This window comes from Lolium perenne, chromosome 5 (assembly GCF_019359855.2).
Source record: "Lolium perenne isolate Kyuss_39 chromosome 5, Kyuss_2.0, whole genome shotgun sequence".
NCBI lineage: Eukaryota > Viridiplantae > Streptophyta > Magnoliopsida > Poales > Poaceae > Lolium > Lolium perenne.
This window is the reverse complement of record NC_067248.2, coordinates 85,525,624-85,545,998: the sequence shown is the minus strand read 5'-3', so window position 1 is coordinate 85,545,998 and position 20,375 is coordinate 85,525,624. Positions and strand designations below refer to the sequence as shown.

Genomic DNA, 20,375 nt, shown 5'->3' with positions numbered 1-20,375 from the left:
TTACGAGCATATACCAGAATGATTCATGTAATGATCATTGGACAACAGTAAGAATATCCCTGAGTGCTTTAGAAGAACCAAGGATATATAAATATAGTTTTTATATGGAGTAATGACAAACAAATCGCTGTAAGGTGTTGCACCGATATTAGTTTGGTCACATATAAAAATAAAATTTCAATCTCAATTAGGCTAAGAGTTATAAGGTAGCACAATGAGCTAGAACAAGTCTATGCTAGATTTGTATGAGTTCTAAATATTGTGACGGATTCTACAAACGAAGGCAGAGTATGTCATTGTTTTGACAATGACCGAGGATGTTAAGTCGAGGAGTTCTTTGAGAACTTGGTGTAGTTCCGATAGTGTCAGAACTTTGAAGCTATATTGTATGTGACAATATTAGTGACTTATTTCAGACCGCGGAATTAAGGTTCCACCAGAGGACTAAGCATATACAGTTAATGCCGACTCATTTGGAAAATGAGTGATGCGTTGAGACGCAAATGAATTGCAAAATACATACGTTTCTGAGCGTGTCAGATCAGTTGACTAAAACCTCTCCCGTGAGCAAAACATGATAAGCACCAGAAGGCCAAGGTGTTATATCTTTTCAAATGTAAACTAGATTATTGACTCTAGTGCAAGTGGAAGACTGTTGGAGATATGCCCAAGAGGCAATAATAAAATGGTTATTATAATATATCTTTGTGTTTATGATATTGTTTGCATACCATGCTATAATTGTATTAACCGAAACATTGATACATGTGTGTTATGTAAACAACAAGGAGTCCCTAGTAAGCCTCTTGTATAACTAGCTTGTTGATTAATGGATGATCATGGTTTCGTGATCATGAACATTGGATGTTATTAATAACAAGGTTATGTCATTAGGTGAATGATATAATGGACACACACCCAAATGAGCGTAGCATAAGATCAAGTCATTAAGTTCAATTTGCTATAAGCTTTCGATACATAGTTGCCTTAGTCCTTCGACCATGAGATCATGTAAATCACTTACACCGGAAGGGTACTTTGATTACATCAAACGTCATTGCGTAAATGGGTGACAATAAAGGTGGGATTAAGTATTTGGAAAGTGTGAGTTGAGGCATATGGATCAATAGTGGGATTTGTCCATCCTGATGACGGATAGATATACTCTGGGCCCTCTCGGTGGGATGTCATCTGATTAGCTTGCAAGCATATGAATGGTTCATAAGAGATCACATACCACGATACGAGTAAAGAGTACTTGTCGGTAACGAGGTTGAACAAGGTATGGAGATACCGATGATCGAACCTCGGACAAGTAAAATATCGCGTGACAAAGGGAATCGGCATCGTATGTAAATGGTTCAATCGATCACTAAGTCATCGTTGAATATGTGGGAGCCATTATGGATCTCCAGATCCTGCTATTGGTTATTGCTCGGAGAGGAGTCTCGACCATGTCTGCATAGTTCGCGAACCGTAGGGTGACGCGCTTAAGGTTCGATGTCGCATAAGTAGATTCGGAATATGAGATGGAGACCGAAGTTTGTTCGGAGTCTCGGATGGGATCCAGGACATCACGAGGAGTTCCGGAATGGTCCGGAGAATAAGATTCATATAAGGGAAGTTATTTTCCGGGGTTCGGGAAAAGTTTCGGTGTTTGACCGAAGCTTCTAGAAGGTTCTAGAGGGCCACCGGTGGGCCCACCACCCCGGGAGGGACCACATGGGCCAAGGGAGTGCAGCCTAGCCTAATGGGCCAGGGGCACCAAGCCCTCAAGGCCCAGCCGGCCAGCCCCCCTAGGGATAAGATCAAATCCCGGAGGATAAGATCAAATCCCTAAAATCGAGGGAGCAACTTTGGAAGGGGAAGCAAACTTGGAAGGGGATGATTCAGGATCCCCCCTTTCCTTCTGTGCACTGGTGGGGCCCAAGGGGCTGCCTTGGCCGCCCCTCCCTCTATAAATAGAGGAGAGGGACAGCCGACCATTGCCCCCCGTGACACACCAAAGTCTGCCGCCCCCTCTCTCCTCCACCGCTAGTCTGCTCCGGCTTGGCGAAGCCCTGCAGCTTTTCTCCTCCACCACCACCACCACGCCGTCGTGCTGCTGGGATTCCGAGGGGATCTACCACACCTCCGCTGCCCGCTGGAACGGGGAGAGGACGGGCTTCATCGACACCGTACGCGCGACCGAGTACGGAAGTGCTGCCGGATTGCAGCACTGGGGATGATCGTCTACATCAACAACGAGATCTGATCTCGTAGGCTTTGGAAATCATCAAGGGTTAGTATCTTGTCAATCTCGTTGCTTCGATCTTGTAGATTAGATCTTGGGTGTTCCATAGATTAGATCTTGGATTTATTCGTCTTGCGGTAGGAAAATTTTTGTTTTCTATGCTACGAACCCCATCAGAATATAGAATATTATGTTAAGTTGATTATCAACCTATCATATATGTGTTGTTTATGTTCTTGCATGCTCTCCGTTGCTAGTAGAGGCTCTGGCCAAGTTGATACTTGTAACTCCAAGAGGGAGTATTTATGCTCGATAGTGGGTTCATGCCTCCATTGAATCTGGGACAGTGACAAAAAGTTCTAAGGTTGTGGATGTGCTGTTGCTACTAGGGATAAAACATCGATGCTTTGTCTAAGGATATTTGTGTTGATTACATTACACACCATACTTAATGCAATTATCTGTTGTTTACAACTTAATACCAGAAGGGGTTCGGATGATAGCCTGAAGGTGGATTATTTAGGCATAGATGCATGCTGGATAGCGGTCTATGTACTTTGTCGTAATGCCCTGATTAAATCACATAGTAATCATCATTGATATGTATTGAATCTTTATTTGTCAATTGCCCCCCTGTAATTTGTTCACCCAACATGTTAGTTATCTTATTGGAGAGACACCTCTAGTGAACTGTGGACCCGGTCCATTCTTTTACATCTGAATACATTCTACTACAATCATTGTTCTTTACTGTTCTTTGCAAACAAACACCATCTTCCACTCGATACGCTTAATCCTTTGTTTTCGGCAAGCCGGTGAGATTGACAACCTCACTGTTACGTTGGGGAAAAGTACTTTGATTGTGTTGTGCAGGTTCCACGTTGGCGCCGGTTTCACTGGTGTTGCGCCGCACTACATTCCTCCACCAACAACCTTCACGTGCTTCTTGGCTCCTACTGGTTCGATAACCTTGGTTTCTTTCTGAGGGAAAACTTGCCGCTGTGCGCATCATACCTTCCTCTTGGGGTTCCCAACGGACGTGTACATCTACGCGCATCAGCTATCCGAGTCTTTCCCGTATGATTACATGATTCGTGATTCCTAATACAACTCTATATTCCATATCGATGTTTGCCGGGCTTCTGGGCCTTGAAAGCTTCGAGTCATGGGCCTCCATATATAACCTCGGGTACTTTATTCGGCAGACCCATTCGGGATGCCTATGTCAGGGAGCATCGGCCAGCTACACGGAGGAGAGCACATTTCCAGGGAGAGGCCCAAGCCGAGGTCGATCTCGTCCGAGTCGCCACCCTCCGTGCTCCCGCCCTCCTCAGGTGGCGCCCCTTTCTCGCTGCTGCCGAAGACGCCCAGAAATTCCACTTCCGAAGATCCTCGCCATCTCGCACTTTCGAAGTAGAAATCTGCCTGCCAAGGACTCACATCCAAGCTCCCACTCAGACCAAACAACACCACGCGGTGGATTTGTTCTTGCAAAAGATAGCAATTCACGTCGAGAGAAGAATGGGGCAGGAAAATTGAGTGGATTTAGGTCGGCCTATCTTCGGAGAAGAGGGGTGAGAGAGAAAACAATATAAATTAAGACAAGTTTGGTCATCCCGTTGTGGCATTATTTCAGGCAGACCAGACATGATATCTTAAACAGTTGGAGGGCATGATCCAAATGAATAAAATCAGGCTATTTGGACCGTGGGTTTGGGTCATGCCGATGGAGAACTCAGGGCATCTCCAACGGGGCGATGCATTTGGGACACATAAATTGTCCGTGTGCGTCCGTTTGCGTCGCCCGGCGGACTCGAAAATGATCGTTTTTGTCCGCGTGTCCGTTTGCTCCTGGGGGTGCCTCCACCGGCCCGACGTATTTGTGCGTCGGCATGAATTGGGATGTTTCAAAACAACAAAATAAACAGTTTCAATGAAGTCATAGTTATTACATCAAAACTTTTAAAAGTCTACATGAAAATAAGATGGTATTCCTGGCCAGCCAATGCCCACTGATGCTCAATCAGATCTGTTTGTAGGCGTCTGCACACGACCTCGTTAGTAACTTCTACATTCATATGCAGATTGTCCTCCCAGGATAACGCCCCAGGGATTGGCGCAACCAGCTCACCTTGGAAATCCCAGTGGTGCTCATTGCGCCCATCAGGACGCTCGTTCTCAACGATCATGTTGTGCATGATCACGCAACATGTCATCACCTCATGCATGGTCTTCAGTGACCATGTTCTTGCCGGGTGAAGGAAATTGCCCACCGAGCTTGGAGCAAACCAAATCCTCGCTCCACATCTTTCCTGCAAGCCTCTTACATCTTGGCAAACCTCTTCGTCTTCTTCGAGTTTGGATTACAGACACTCTTCATCAGTGTGGCCCAGTCAGGGTAGATGCCATCAACAAGATAATATGGCTTGTCATATGCATTTCGATTGACCTCGTAGCTCACCCGGGGAGCTTTGCCTTGCATAAGCATGTTGAAAACCGGTGATCGGTGCAATATATTGATGTCGTTGTTGGAGCCGGCCATGCCAAAGAATGAATGCCAAATCCATAAATCTTGAGATATGACTTCTTCAAGAATGACAGTCCGTCCCTCCGCATGCCCGATGTACTGACCTTGCCATCCAAATGGACAAATCTTCCACCCCAGTGCATGCAATCCATGCTGCCAATCATTCCTGGGAACCCTCTAGACTCTTTGATAGACAAGAGCCATCTTGTATCCTTAACTTTTGGCTCGCTACAGTAATGTTGTCTGAACATGGCAATCACGGCTCGAAAAAACCGGTACATGGACTCAAGGCAGGTGCTCTCACCCATTCGAAGATACTCATCGAATATATAGCAGCCATTCCATATGATAGCATGCGAATAGTTGCGGAGCATTTTTGGTAGGAGGTGAAGCCTAGCGCACCTGTTGCATCGGACCTGCATTGGAAGTAGGGGTCGTAGTCTCTGACGCCGCGTAGATTGATCATGAACAGGTCCCTTGACATCCTGTACCAGCGCTGGAATATTTTTTCCTTCAACACCGGATCGGTGCAGTTAGTCGTAGTGGAGCCGGATGTGCCCTTCCACTCTGTTGCGCGGCAGGTTTTTTGAGCGGCCCTTCACAGAGCACCGGTGCACCGGCGTCTGGCTTGCATTGTACTCGTGGAGGATGGAGGCCGCGACAGTAGCCATTGTCTGCGTCAACTGATCGGACTCCTCGTCGGAAGAGGAGTCAATGACCTCCGTGCGGAACTTGCCCAACATCTGCCACATGTCCATCTGCGTGGGTAGGAACTGCAGATCAATGGCCGCGCACAATAGCGCGGAAAACACGACCAAGAAACCTACCGACGCAATTGACCGAACATGCCGTGGGCGGGGAGGCCGGGCGGCGCAACCGGAAAAGTTTGACCCCCAAACAGGCGATAGGTGCGCCAGAGCCTACCCCGACAGAGATCTTGTTCTCCGGCGCGGCGAGGACCGAGCCCACGTCGGGTACTGCGGTTCGGCGGCGGGTGGGGTTGGGGTGGTGGCGTCGCACTAGGGCAGCAAAGAAGGGGAAAAAGAAGCAAATCAAAGCGGTCGATTTCGCTATCCCTGACGTGCGGGACCAGGTAAGAAAAGAAAGACGCTCGGCCCGTTCGCGAAGACGCAAACCTGGCGCTTTCCGTCGCCCCGCTGGAGCAGGGTCCAGACACATTTTCGTTCTCCGCGGACACAAACGGTTGTCCGTTTGGGTCGCCGAGATGCCCTCCAACGGGAGACCTAAAACTGAACAAAACTGTCCACCCGTGTCCGTTTGGGTAAAACCAGCTCCTAACGGGAGCACCCATTTTCCAGCCGGATAGGCATGCCCGTCTGGGCAGACCCAAACCTGACTTAAATTTGGGAGCCATTTGCGTGGCCACGGACAGCCAGGGACGAGCTATTCCATCCGGCCATGTCCTCGTCTGGCCCATATATCAGCCGCCCACGCCGAAGAAGGCCATGGAATCTGACCAACCTCGCCGGCGACGCGCCGCCGCCCACGCCGGAGAACAGCGGCCTCGCGTCGACACCAGCCGAGTCACGCTGGAGCCAGCAGCCGCGCCGCGTCTCGTCCGCCGGCCGGCCATGCCGAGATCCTCCATGGCTCGCCGGGGCGTGGCTCGCCGGACGCGGCGGAGCTCGCCCCGCCGGCGGGCAGAGGTCGACGCGGGCGGGGCCTTCCGGGGTGGAGGTCTGACGCGGGCGGGGCCTGCCGGAGCAGAGCTCGCCGGGGCATGCTGTCGGTGGAATACCAGGTCGGGGTGGAGCTCGCCGGGGTGGAGCTCGCCGGGGCAGAGCTCGCGGTAGGCATGGCCTGTAAACTAGTACTGCTAGTAGGGAAGAAGGAGGAGAAACAATTATTTAGGTCACAACATTGGGGAACAGTGGTTCACGGACGTCCGTGCCTATCCGCAGGTGCAGAGGCTGAGGGCATCTCCAACGGGCGACCCATCCCGCGCCCGCGCGTCCGGATGGGTCCAGCCGGACAAAAACCCGGCCCAGCGCGCGGACCCATCCCTAAAACGGATGCCCTCGGTGTGCGGATCAACGCAAACCCGGCCCAGATTTGCGTGGCCGTGGACGCGAAAGGCTGGTCGCTCGCGTCCGCCCCTTGTCCGCCCCTGCCCCGCGTGTCATAGACATAAACAATTTTTTTCATTAAAAAGAACCCATTACAAGTTTTTTTAGCTACTACTTCTATCCTAAATACGTACGGGCCGGCGGCCTCGCCGGCGACTCCTCGCCGGCTCGCCGTCGGGGCCATGGATTTCACTCGACGCGGGGGGCCTGTACGCGTGAGGATTCCACTCCAGCTTACGGGCTGGGTGGCGCGGCGGCGGCGGCGCGGGCGGCGGCAGCGGCGGCGGCTTCGGCGGAGGCCTTCATCCTCCTCCTTTCCGTCCGCGCACCTCGGGCGCGCTCGCGCTCCGCATCTGCGGCGGAATCATCCGCTTCCCGCATAGCTTCACCTCTGCAGGGCGGCGCATTCCACGGCGGTGTGCGCCTCCAGGGCGGACGCGGGCGGGGGCACGGGCCTCGTGGTTCTCTGCCGCCGGCGCATGCGCTCTTGCCGGCCGCGCTCCGCCGACTCGGCATCCTCCCGGCACGCCGCTCGGGCGAGGGCATCTGGATGAGGTGACGGGCTGCTCGCATAGCGAGCGGCTCGTTCTTACGGCCGAGGAGGTCGCCTAATCGGCGGCGGCCGGCCCGCCAGTGGCCTCGTGCTCCTTCGTCACGCGTGTGAGGTCGGCGAGACGCTCCTCGATGGCAGCGTTGATGTTCGCCAGCGCGAGGTCCTCCTCATTGACGGGCTCCTCCGCGGCGGCCGCCCCCTCCTCCGCGGCCTCGTACCATCCGTCCGCGGTCTCGTGCCAGCCGTCCGCGGCCGCCTCCACCATCTCCGTGTCGGCTGTCTTCTTTGCCGCAGCCTCGGCAGCGACGCGGAGCGCCTTGTCGTCGGCGACCCACCACGAGTCCGCGCGCTCCTCCTCCTCCGTCCGCGGAATCCTGGCCCGGGCGGCGAGGGAGAGCTTGGCCCACGTGGCCTGCAGGGTGCATGGCATGACGCCAGAGAAGGTGGAGGGGGAGAGGAAGGTGGTGCGGTCTGTGTGAGACCGCCGCCGTCTTTTATAGCCGGCGGCCTGGCGGGAAACTTGGGCGCAAGCGCGCGCCAATGGCGTTTTCGCGTGCGCGGGAACTTTCCCGCGCGTTCCACCGCCTACCATGGCTGTCCCGTCGAGGCCTGCCATGGCGCAGCGCCGCGCAAGGAAGACGAACTACGTGGCGTCTCTTTGGGTCGCCCCGTTGGGCGCCGCGTGCGACCCAAATGGACACGCGGACGCGGACCGCTGTCCGCGTGTCCGCGCGGCCACCAAACGGCCCAAAACGGGGCCCAGCGCGTCCATTTGCATCGCACGTTGGAGATGCCCTGACGCGAATACGCAAAATCGGACACAAAAATTGTCTGATTTGGGTCTCCCTTTGGAGATGCCCTTGCGAGCATCCGCCGTGCTGTCCAATTGGCTCCTTGCGGCCTACTCCTCCTGTCGCCCTACTCTGCCTAGTCTACCCCATATATCCTTTTTCAGCCACCGCCGCCGCCGCCTCCACTTAAACCCTAGCGCGTCGCTTGCAATCCCGCATCGGACCCAAAGCTCCCGGCGTTTTCCCGGATCCCGGCAGGTAAGAGCAAGGCAAGCAAGCCCCAGATCCCGCTCTACCTTCTCTTTATGGTTTTGCCGAGGTTATTTTGGTTTGAGATTTATGTGTTTCACCTCCTCGTGCTGCACGGCAGTTCGGGATCCAGCCATGTCGACCAACAAGGGCGCAGGCGGTGCCGGAGGCGGAGGTACGTTGTTTTCCATCTTCTTCTAACGCTGTTGGCTGTGCTAGATTTGAGTTTTGATCTTCGACCTTTGCGTTCAGGGAAGAAGAAGAAGGAGGTGAAGAAGGAGACCAAACTGGGGATGGCTTACAAGAAGGACGATAACTTTGGGGAGTGGTACTCCGAGGTGCGTTTTGGTGCATCTCTTATTTGTATTGCCGTATTTGTGAGGTTTACCAGTGATTCTGCGCGCGGACCCAGAGAAACTAATGAGTGGGGGTATTCCTTGCCTAAATCTTGCAGAATTCAATTTCTTTTTTTTTGCCTCAAATATTAACAAATACTACTGAAATTCAGATTTTTGATTGGGTCCGCCCCTGTGCGCATGGATGATACGATGTGGAAACGATTATTTAGGCGCTCATAGTTTCTGCCCCGGGCAAGTTTTCGTGTGATGGCTTGGGCAGAAGTTCTGTCCTGTGAGCAGCTTAAAGTTTGTTAATAGTTCTTATACTATAATAAGAATTATTGACTTTGTTGTTAGCTGCTGCATTTTAAATTGTTAGGTCAGTTGTTATGGAAGGAAAAAGTAGCAAACTTTCAGTATTTGATAGTCACCTGTGCTCTTGTTACTCAATCTTTACTATGCAACTTTTTTGCATTTTTGTAGAAACAAAAACAAACGATATGCTGTGTGCTAGATGGATGATTAGATTCCTTCAAACTTCAACTTAATTCTGTTCCTGCCAGGTGCTTATTTGAAGCTTTGTTTTTGTTGATCCAGGTTGTTGTTAACAGCGAAATGATTGAGTACTATGACATATCTGGTTGTTATATCTTGAGGCCTTGGGCGATGGAAATATGGGAATTGCTGAAAGTAATTTTTCTCAATACCATACCCAATCTGATATTTAACTAACCAATATGTATTTTACTGTTTGTTAGTATTTCCCTTCTTTACAATTAAATAGTGAGTCCTATATCTTTCCTGTGAGCTCTGTACTAATGTAAATGAGAGCAACTGGTATAGTAAGTTATGAATGCATGGTCCGATCATTAATGCCCCTTTTCAGTTTTATACATGTAAGTTACTTTTCCTTCATTAATGTGTTTCTGTTTTTGCGACGGGCAGCTTCTTCTATTGACAGATATCCCCCTCCAGCAACCCATCCACACCCTGAACTTTAGTGCTGAGCTGGAAGTTGAACCTTAAATGTAAAACATGTTAGAACACAACTCTCAGCCTCAAAAACATTTTAATTTATCCCCTTCCCCTTTGACAAAACCAGGGTGGTTTTTTCCCCGATGTGTAGTAGTACACATGGATGAAATTTTTTCTGTGAACCTAGGGTTGGCATATCAAGTTCCCCTCTTCCCTGCTTCTACCCTGGTTTGGTCAAAGGGTTGAGGGATGAGTTCAAATAGGTTTTATACCGAAGTTCTGAACTTTAAACTTGACACTAAGTTCAGTGGGTAATTGGCCCACCAACCCTTGTCTTGTTTTAAACATTGTGAACCCATAGTGGTACTTTTTATTTTAATTACCAAGTAACATTGACATTATTATATTTTCCCTGTCCCGTTTAAGTAACAGCTATTTGATTTGGTGCAGGAATTTTTTGATGCAGAAATAAAAAAGTTGAAGCTGAAACCATATTATTTCCCTTTATTTGTTACTGAAAATGTTCTGCAGAAGGAGAAAGATCATATTGAGGGCTTTGCACCTGAGGTGTGCCTTTTCTTCCATTTCTTTTCAGGCCGCTCCAGTATTTTGTAAGTTAATATATTGGTTTAGCCTGCTACTCCCTCCGTCCCGGTTTACAGGGCCTACGCATCTCCCAATATCGTTAATTTGACTAATAATGTAAATTTTATACTATAAAAATTATACCATTAGAAAGTACAACATCTGAACTTTCTAATGATATATGTGCAGTATATATCTTGTGTTACATTGCTTAAATTGACAACCTAGAGATACGCGTAGGCCTGTAAACCGAGACGGAGGTAGTACTTAACCTGTCCAACTACCTGCAATAACTGTTGGAAAGTTGAAAGAAAAAGAAACATGATTACAGTTCCCACAAATATGGCAAAATTTGTCAAGGTGTTATGAAGCAAACAAATCATTGTTTTCTTTGACCTTAGCAATTCTTGATTCTTGGGAGTTGTATTAGACCTGTCGAATGGTTTATGTATGAATTGATGAGATAGCAGAGAGTCAAACATTTAGGAATAATTTGGAGTATTTCCCTATTTGATGTAATATAATTTGAATAACTCTAATCATTTGTGAAAATTCCGTACTTAATCTGCATGAAAAAAACTTTTATGCCCCTGAATCCTTATGATTTATGGAGCCACTGTACTTAGGGAAGGGCGAAAGGCTGGTATTGCATAGTTATAAATTCAATTCAAGCAACTCTTACTGAATGATACTATCTCATCGAAGAGAAAAACATAAATGGAATGAACCATATGCTTTGTCAACCTATCTGGACATCTAACTAGTTTTGTGTCAACCATTTGGTTGTTGGTGTTGGTAACTGCCTTTTGATGCAAGGTTATAGTCTAACCAATAAAATTGTATAATTGTGTGTCATGATCGTTGTCAGCTGGCGTGTTATCACCATTTCTGAGAGGTTCTAGCCCCTTATGATGCTAATTTTCGAATATTATTTTAATTAAGTTTCTCTGTGTCCCTGAATCCTTATGATTTATGGAGAAAAACTTCTATGCCCCTAAATCCTTATGATTTATTGAGCCATTGTACTTAGGGAAGGGTGAAAGGCTGGTATTGCGTAGTTATAAATTCAATTCAAGCAACTCTTACTGAATGATACCATATCCTTGAAGAAAATAAATAAATGGAATTAACCATATGCTTTGTCAACCTATCTGGACATTGAACTAGTTCCGTGTCAACCATTTGGTTTGTTGGTGTTGGCAACTGCCTTTTGACGCAAGGTTGTAGTCTAACCAATAAAATTGTATAATTGTGTGTCACGATTGTTGTCAGCTGGCGTGTTATCACCATTTCTGAGAGGTTATAGCCCTCATGATGCAGATTTTCTAAAATATTATTTTAATTAAGTTTCTCTGTGCTTTGGTCCTAATAATCTTGTGCCGTATTTACTTTATCTATTTATTGTATTGTTTCTGAACATACTAACCTTTTCACTTGTCTTCAGGTTGCATGGGTTACTAAGTCAGGAAAATCTGACTTGGAAGCTCCTATTGCTATCAGACCAACAAGCGAGACTGTCATGTATCCATACTTCTCTAAATGGATAAGAAGCCACCGAGACTTACCTTTGAAGTGTAATCAGTGGTGCAATGTTGTTAGATGGGAGTTTAGCAATCCAACTCCTTTCATAAGGTAGCTCATTGTTTAGGCACTTCTCTGAGTCTGCCTTGTTTCTTATAATGCCTGCATGAATCCACCATCATTGTCTTTATAGTGCGATAGTGCCTAATCGCATGCTTGATAGTATATCTGCCAAATCAGTATATTCATTTGTATGAAGGAAATAAGTACAATGGCAAGATGGCTGTTAAGTATTAAGCTTTTCAAGTATTCCAAGAGTGAAAAACACCACAATTATCTTTCCCATCAAAATCATGAAATATTTCTGTCAAAAAATTTGATGTCAACATTGCTAGAGCATTTAAAACAAAAGAACCAAAAGAAGATTGGAAAGGAGGTTTTGCAACTTCGGACTCTTCACTAAATATGTCATTCTGGCTACTGCAATTCCAACGCTGTATTTGTGTATGGTATCAATAACACCAATCATTCTTGCTATTCATTCTTTTCTTGGAGTTTCTGTTGTTCATTTCTTACGTTGTAGCAATTTGATGCTCATTAATTCAAAATTTGATCATATCACATTTTATTTTCTGAATTTCATGCATCTTGCTTCTGCAAAGCTCTGCATCATGATGGCTGTATCAGCTTGACCTTTCTCCCCCATAAATTTTCATCAGCTGTACAGATTGAAAACTCTGCAAATGCTGAAATTTTATTTGACAGTGTCTGCAATTGTTCTCAGGAGCCGTGAATTTCTCTGGCAAGAAGGGCATACAGTTTTTGCGAATAAAGAGGAAGCAGATGAAGAGGTATTACTTCCAAAAAAGACTGCGCTACCCTATATGTACTAAACTAGTTAGTTTTAGAAGGTGAGTGTTACTTTTGGAAATGGCCAAATGGATGAGTATATAAATATTGAAAATGACCAAATGTGTATAGATGGTAAAATGATCAAATGGAGGGGTACATAAACAGAACCTGGTCTAAGGGCGTGTTCGGCAATCCTCCAGATTGACAATACTCCTTCAATCCAGCTTCCAAAGTCCACTCCAGCGTCTGGTTCGGAGCTGAGAGGCACCACTACACGTTTCTGCTGGGCTGGCCTGCTTCTAAGCAGGTTCAGAAGCGGTCGAGTTGAGCCCATAAAGTGCAGCTCCACTCTTTTTGTAACTTCCTTTTCTGTACTAGTCATCTTCCCCGAGCCCCTAATCGATTCCCCAAGGGCACCCACCCCAAATCCTCCCGTCAACAGCCACTAGCCCGGTACCCTCCACCGCCAGGAGAGGAGAGCGACTGGAAGACCTGCCTCGCCTCCGCCGGCAAGCTCGAGGCGCATCCGCCGGCGAGCTCGAGGCACATCAGCCGTTAAGCTCGATGCACACGTGGATTAGGTTGGAGTCAGGCCGGAGCTGCGGATGGGGAAAAGGATGGAGGCGGTATCGGGGTCGCGGCTTGGCAGGGATAGAGCTGGCATCGGATTGGTGCTGGGAAAGGCCCTCCCCAGCGTCCAGGTTCTTAGCTCAGGAGATGCCAAGCAGGTCTTGAATGCCGGCGGCGGCAATATTTCTGGAGGAGGGGAGCCCTCGAGGCAGGGATGCAGAGCGCTGCTCCAGGTCGGGGGATGTGGGTGTGGTCATGGACTAACAAGGAGAACAAGAGCAGGTGAGCGAGGGAGCCGGATGGGAGCAGGGGAAATAGAACGGATCAAAGCGTTTTCTTCACTTCGTGGTGGCATAAGATTGTAATTTTGGGCTGCTCCGTGATTTGGTGCCCCATGAATTTCCTGAAGTGGTGGTCGTCCGCGTTTTGTATAGCAAATTGGGGTATCTTCTCGAATCTAGCTTTTGCGGATTTAGGATGTTCGGCCCTGCTCCGCCGTGGATTTTCGGTAAGCTGGAAGCCCTAAAGGTTATCCCTGGATTCTATAAACAAACTTTGAATTCTAGAATGACACATTCAGGAAAAAAATGCAGTAACCACTTATCTCAGTATTTTAATTTGGTTCTGTTGTGAACTTGTCATATTGAATTGCTTTGGTGGTTCTATTGTGAATTAGTACCTTTTGGTTTGTTTTATTCATTATCAAGTTGTAAGCTATGAATCTTGTGCCATGGATCAACATTTTAACCTCTTGCACAAATAGCAGAATGCTACACACACATAACCTCACTATGATGTCTGGATATAGGAGTTTCACCATGTATTTAATTTATTGTTCTGCCTGCCCCAAAACTATTGAATCAGTCATTATGTATCAGAGGAACACCTAAATAAATGCAGTACTGTGGTATTTGTTCTATGCTATGTTTGATAAAATAATTTTATGTTTTACATGTTAAAACATCAAGGGTTGATCAGTCGTTTATGGCAATGTCATCAGGTCCTCCAAATACTGGAACTCTACCGGAGAATATATGAAGAATTTTTAGCTGTTCCAGTGTCCAAAGGGAGGAAAAGTGAGATGGAAAAGTTTGCTGGTGGACTTTATACTACCAGTGTTGAGGTATTGATTTGAAACTATTTGCTGCATGTAGTAGCTTTCTCAAAGATGTCCTGGTAAGAATACAAGTGATTTCTGTATTTTCATTTGCTGCAAAATTAAAGTCTATTGTTTCCTTTTCTTCAGGCTTTCATCCCAAACACTGGCCGTGGTATACAGGGTGCAACTTCGCATTGCCTTGGTCAAAACTTTGCAAAGATGTTCGATATCACTTTTGAGAATGAAAAGGGTGAAAGGTCCATGGTGTGGCAGAACTCTTGGGCATACACGACCCGCTCGGTAATTCTTACATTTCTGATTTTGTCGGAGCTTTGGACTCCTCAGTGTCACTTTCACATTTTAACTCATATTGTAGTTACTGCTTAGACATCTTGCTGGATGACGTAACTGTAATGATAACCTTTTAAGTTTGACGTTATATTAACAAATGCTGCCAGAATGGATTCACGGTATTTATAATACTCCCTCGTCCCAAAAGGGGTGCCGCAAATTTGTCTAAATTTGGATGTATCTATACACTAAATCGCGATACATCCAAATTTACCCAAATCCGCGACATCCTTTTTGGGATGAAGGGAGGGAGTAGTTGGTTTCCAAGATTAAATGCTTTTTGCAAGGAAGTATGATAACTTTGTCGAGGCTTTCGCACAATGGTAAGTTGGAAGGGAATGCTTGTATGCATCTGTATGTATTTTTCCGGACGAGATACCTAGATTTTTGTATGAACAAGAATAAGGCAGTAGCAGCTCTGCAATTTACTATACTAGAAATCAACTTGCCTAACTAATTAGGCGAAATAAGGCGATAACCAGTACAATGGGTCCTACTCCAGCAATGGTTATATTGTATTGCAATTGACCTGATTTTGACAGTTCTCTAATTCTATGTAATAGCACTTCTAGAGTGGAAAACCTTGTTTTTCTTTTTTCAAACTTTAAAACTTTTGATTTCAAAGTTTCAGAAAATTTTGAAAAAAATATGTAGACGTAGGGAATGTTGAAATCTATCAACGTCTAAATTTTCAGATTGAAATACATCATATATTGCCCTCAGTAAAAGTAACAAAGTCTCACAAAATGACAAAATCTAGATTGTAGTGTACTGTTCATTACTGTTCACCAATGCTGAAATCAAGTTTTGTTATTTTTGCCGAGCCCAAAACGCAACATATTTCAATCTGAAAATTTACACACTTGAAGATTACAATATTATCTACATCACAGTATTTTTTTCGATTTTTTATCATATTTGAAATGAAATTTTCATATGTTCAAAAAATGGCCTACATGTAGCTCGAGCTACAAAAGTCCATTCTCTTCTAGAGTTGGCCTAACTCGAAACATTTCATAACCCCATTTTTGTAATGCAAATCATAATGATTGGTGTTATGTTTTGTTTTGTACTACCTCCGTTCTGATGAATAAGGCTTATACATTTAGTCAAAAGTCAAAGCTTACTAAGTTTGACCAAATAGGAAATATAAACATCTACAACATGAAACAAATATATTATGAAAATAAATATATTTTCATAATATATTTTACGGTATCATAAATGTTCATATTTTTTCTATATGGGTCAAATTTAGTAGGCTTTGACTTTTGATTAAATTTATAGGCCTTATTTGTTGGAACGGAGGGAGTACATAGTTAGTAGTTAGTACATCGGAGCTAGCTTTTATTGCCAGACCAAAGGCTTGGCAATTGCCATGTGTTGTAAGTTTTTTGTTACATCACACGTTTTCCTTTACTGAATAGTTTCTAGTTATTTTTTGTGTGTGGGATTTTCAGTTGCTGAATGTCTTTTCTAGTTATTTTTGTATTTCTAATATCTAGCATTTTTTGCTCTTCTCACAGATTGGGGTCATGGTAATGACACATGGTGATGACAAGGGCTTAGTGCTACCACCCAAGGTGGCACCTGTCCAGGTCATCATAATTCCTGTGCCATTTAAAGATGCTGACACAACAGCTATTAAAGGAGCATGCGAGTCGGCCGTTTACACCTTGAACCAAGCAGGGATTCGAGCAGACTTGGATGCTCGTGAAAACTATTCTCCAGGCTGGAAATATTCTCAATGGGAAATGAAAGGTGTCCCGTTGAGAATTGAGATAGGTCCAAAAGATCTGGCAAACAAGCAGGTACTAACATGTCACTTTTCAGCATTCAGTTTATGGATTATTCCGCTAGTGATTGAAAGTACTTGTATCATTTACTTTTTTATCATGCAGACATGGTTTTTGAGTCGCTGTATAGTCGCTGAATAGTCGCTGCATAGTCGCCGAGTCGTTTTCCAAAAATCACGGCGACTCGCGACTATACAACGACTTATGGCGACTATACAGCTTTTTTGGTCGACTATACATGAGTCGCAGCCTCAGGCGAGTCACTTTTGAGTCGCGACTCAAAAGCCATGCATGCAGATAGTGTGCGGAAACTACTCCTGTTTTCATTTTGCACTCTAGGAATATTCACAATAGTTAGTGTTGCTGCCTTTCATATCCATCATACAAATACTTGTAGCCTTATTAGCGGACATGTTGCTCCTTTTCTTTGAGAGGGATAATAGGCTCCCTTTTTTCTTCCTATTGGCTTAAAGATGCTGGATATTTGTCTTCTTTAACTTGTTCCCGAATCCTAAGATGTGTTCATTCCTAGAGAAACCCGATTAAAATTATCATACATTGGAGATTGGACTTATCAGGCTGTCACTGTTCATTTGTATGGTGAAAGCAAGTAGTTAGTGGATGTTTATAACTAGTCAGAGGTACTGTTGCATGATTCCAGGAATTAGTTACTCCAGGGATCCTTTTAGATTTCTACGGAGTAGTAACAATGACCTTGTAGTCTAGTTTATCTATCATTTGCTGAACTTCCATATTGCAGATAAATGAAGTATAATTTTATGTATTTTCAGGTGCGCATTGTCCGGCGAGACAATGGTACAAAGGTTGATATTCCTTCGACCGACTTGGTAGAGCAGGTTAGACTGTTGCTGAATGTGATTCAAGTAAACTTGTTTGAAACAGCGAAACAAAAGAGGGATGCTTGCATTGCACCCATCAGCACTTGGGATGAATTCACAGCAGCTCTCAATGACAAAAAGTTAATCCTGGCTCCATGGTGTGATGAAGAGGTATGTGATGGTACTAACCTACATTTTTCCTTTACCACATTCCACCCTTGATACTTTTCAGTCACAAGTAACTTGGAGTGAACAGTAAGCAATGGCTATGGCACCACACATGTTTGTTTCTACTGCATATTCTATATACTCCACTATATTGCAAAACTGGTAGGAGTGATGGGATGTGCACAAATGTGGATAATTGTTTCTGAGACTTGTATAACTTAATTCTGTATCATAGCCATTTGATTAACTAATGATAAACCTTCATAGAGAAAAGCTCCCTATCATGTTTCCAATATTGCAAAACTGGTAGAGAAAACAGGTGCATTATGATAGAGAAAAGGCTCCCTGTCAATGTTTCCAATATTGCAAAACTGGTAGAGAAACAGGTGGATTTTGATAGAGAAAAGCTCCATATATTGCAGAACTGGTAGGAGTGATGGGATGTGCACAAATGTGGATAATTGTTTCTGAGACTTGTTTAACTTAACTCTGCATCATAGCCATTCGATTAACTAATGATAAACATTCATATTCTAAAGCACTCTGCAAATAAAACAAAATTTCTGAAGCATGGAATGGAAGTAAAGAAACAGGTGGATTATGATAGAGAAAAACTCCGTATCATGTTTCCACAAAGGTAGCGCCCCATTTATTGGTTCTTGTAAGTGAGGGAAAATCGAAGTTATAGTTACTTTGCACAATTCGACATCTCTGGTTGGCACACATTAGACCGGATCACTCTCCTGTAAAAATGTGGATAATTGTTTCTGAGAATTGTATAACTTAACTCTGTATCGTAGCCATTCGATTAACTAATGATAAACATTCATATTCTAAAGCACTCTCTGCAAATAAAACAAAATTTCTGAAGCATGGAATGGAAGAGTAAAGAAATGGGTGGATATGATAGAGAAAAACTCCCTATCATGTTTCCACAAAGGTAGCGCCCCATTTATTGGTTCCTGTAATTTTTAATAGCATGTGAGAAAATCGAAGTTATAGTTACTTTGCACAATTAATAGACATCTCTGGTAGACACACATCAGACCAGATCAGTCTCCTTTGTTTGGTGACTTTGGTCACTTGTTGCTCTAGGATAATTTGTAAACGGTGTTCAGAGGGTTATATGAGTGAAATGTTGTTTTCAAATCATAAAAGTATTTATGAATAAATTTTAATTATAGGGTGACATCTTTGAGTGGAGGACTAGCATTCAGCAGACATATTCAACATTGCTGTACTTGGCTTAATGAACCACTCAATGATCCTGTGTGCTAGGTGTTCCAAACTCCTTCGCTAAAAAACGGTGTTTCATGTTTATCATACAATTTGTTCCCTTCTACAGGAAGTTGAGAAGGACGTGAAAGCTCGTACAAAAGGCGAACTTGGAGCTGCAAAAACATTGTGTACTCCATTTGATCAGCCAGACCTTCCTTCCGGTAAGCTATCAAGACAACTAACCGTACTTCAATTACATTTGGGGTTTCTCTTTCGCTACACTTCAACCGAGGGTTCTATACATTTGGCATTCTCTTTCGCTGCACTGCATGATGTTCTGCACAAAAAAAATGCAGGAACCGTGTGCTTTGCTTCTGGAAAGGCTGCTACAAAGTGGTCGTTCTGGGGTCGCAGCTATTGATCTCCGTAACCTGGCATATTACTGTTTTCTTCATACATTTGTCCTGGCGAAGCCGTTTGTCGTGTACCTGATCTTCCATGGTTTTGCAGTACTGTTATCGCAGGTTGCATCATCCATATTTTTCCGTATACCTGTATTGCAATATGAATCCAATTGTTTGTGTCAAAATCTGTTGTGACAATTCGATGCATTGATTGAAGTAACTTTTTTTTTTTTCTGATTATATCTCATGTTCGTTGCCTTTTGTTCTTTGACCAAACTTTGCAAGCACATACAGGAAAAAAGGTGTAAAATTTAATTTTTCTTTGAATTTTAACAGTTTTACCAATTTGAGCCGAATAGCTGTTTTGCGCTTTGCTCAACTCTTTTTGAAACTAAGGCAAAACCATACAACAATGCTAAGGCCATTGGGCCAAGCCAAACATGCTCAAACTCAAAAGAGCACTGACAGCCTTTCACTGCCGGTAGAGACTATGAGAGGAGCAGCCAACCCTGAAAGGGAGGACACGCACTTAACGTAGACGATGAAAGCCAACCCTGAAAGGAGCCGTGCCAAAAGGATGTTGACGACCAACACACCTTGAAAGGAGCTGTGCCAAACGGACGACTGAAAACGTGGGCAAATAGTATGGTCATCCTGGCGTACCTCGCCAGGTAGGCATCCTTTATTATAGGAAAATGCTTCCGATCCGGCCAGCGATCGGTCGTCCGGCCTCGCTCCCGCATCGGCTTAATGGGCCTGCTTTTTTCGGCCCAACAATGGTTTTACTGCAAAATACATGAGTGAGATGATGAACTATTTGTTGTAAACAATCCATAATTTTTGTAGGATTTGTTGTTAACAATTGTTGTAAAGAGACAATATTTTCTTATTTTTTTGTTGATGCTAATAAAGTGATTTTGTTGTTGTAACCATATGTGACTTTGGATAAAATAGTAGGTGATTTTTGTTGTAATTCAATCTATAGTAAATTAAATATCGCTTGACCACTTTGCATCATTTTTGCAAACATATTGATTTTTTATTGTAATCGTTTGTGACTTTTTGTAAAAAAAGTTGGTGACTTTTGTTGTAATTCAATATGTAACAAATTAATGTTTTTTTTGCAAACATATGGAATTTTGTTGTAATAGTCTCCGGTTTTTGTTAATAATAATGGCTACTTTTGTTGTAAATTGATCTCCAACAAAAACAATTTGTT

At 44.7% G+C, this 20,375-nt stretch overlaps 1 protein-coding gene across 1 annotated transcript; it reads left to right on the top strand.

Moving 5' to 3' along the window:
* The first annotated feature begins 8,353 nt into the window (after positions 1 to 8,353).
* Positions 8,354 to 19,387, top strand: LOC127300725 (proline--tRNA ligase, cytoplasmic). The gene is made up of 12 exons (XM_071819921.1): positions 8,354 to 8,615; positions 8,693 to 8,778; positions 9,376 to 9,468; positions 10,204 to 10,320; positions 11,783 to 11,970; positions 12,644 to 12,710; positions 14,282 to 14,404; positions 14,528 to 14,680; positions 16,258 to 16,542; positions 17,319 to 17,537; positions 18,880 to 18,973; positions 19,109 to 19,387. The coding sequence occupies exons 1-12, from the start codon at positions 8,531 to 8,533 to the stop codon at positions 19,171 to 19,173; spliced, it is 1,575 nt and encodes a 524-aa protein (XP_071676022.1). The 5' UTR covers positions 8,354 to 8,530; the 3' UTR covers positions 19,174 to 19,387.
* The last annotated feature ends 988 nt before the right edge of the window (positions 19,388 to 20,375 follow it).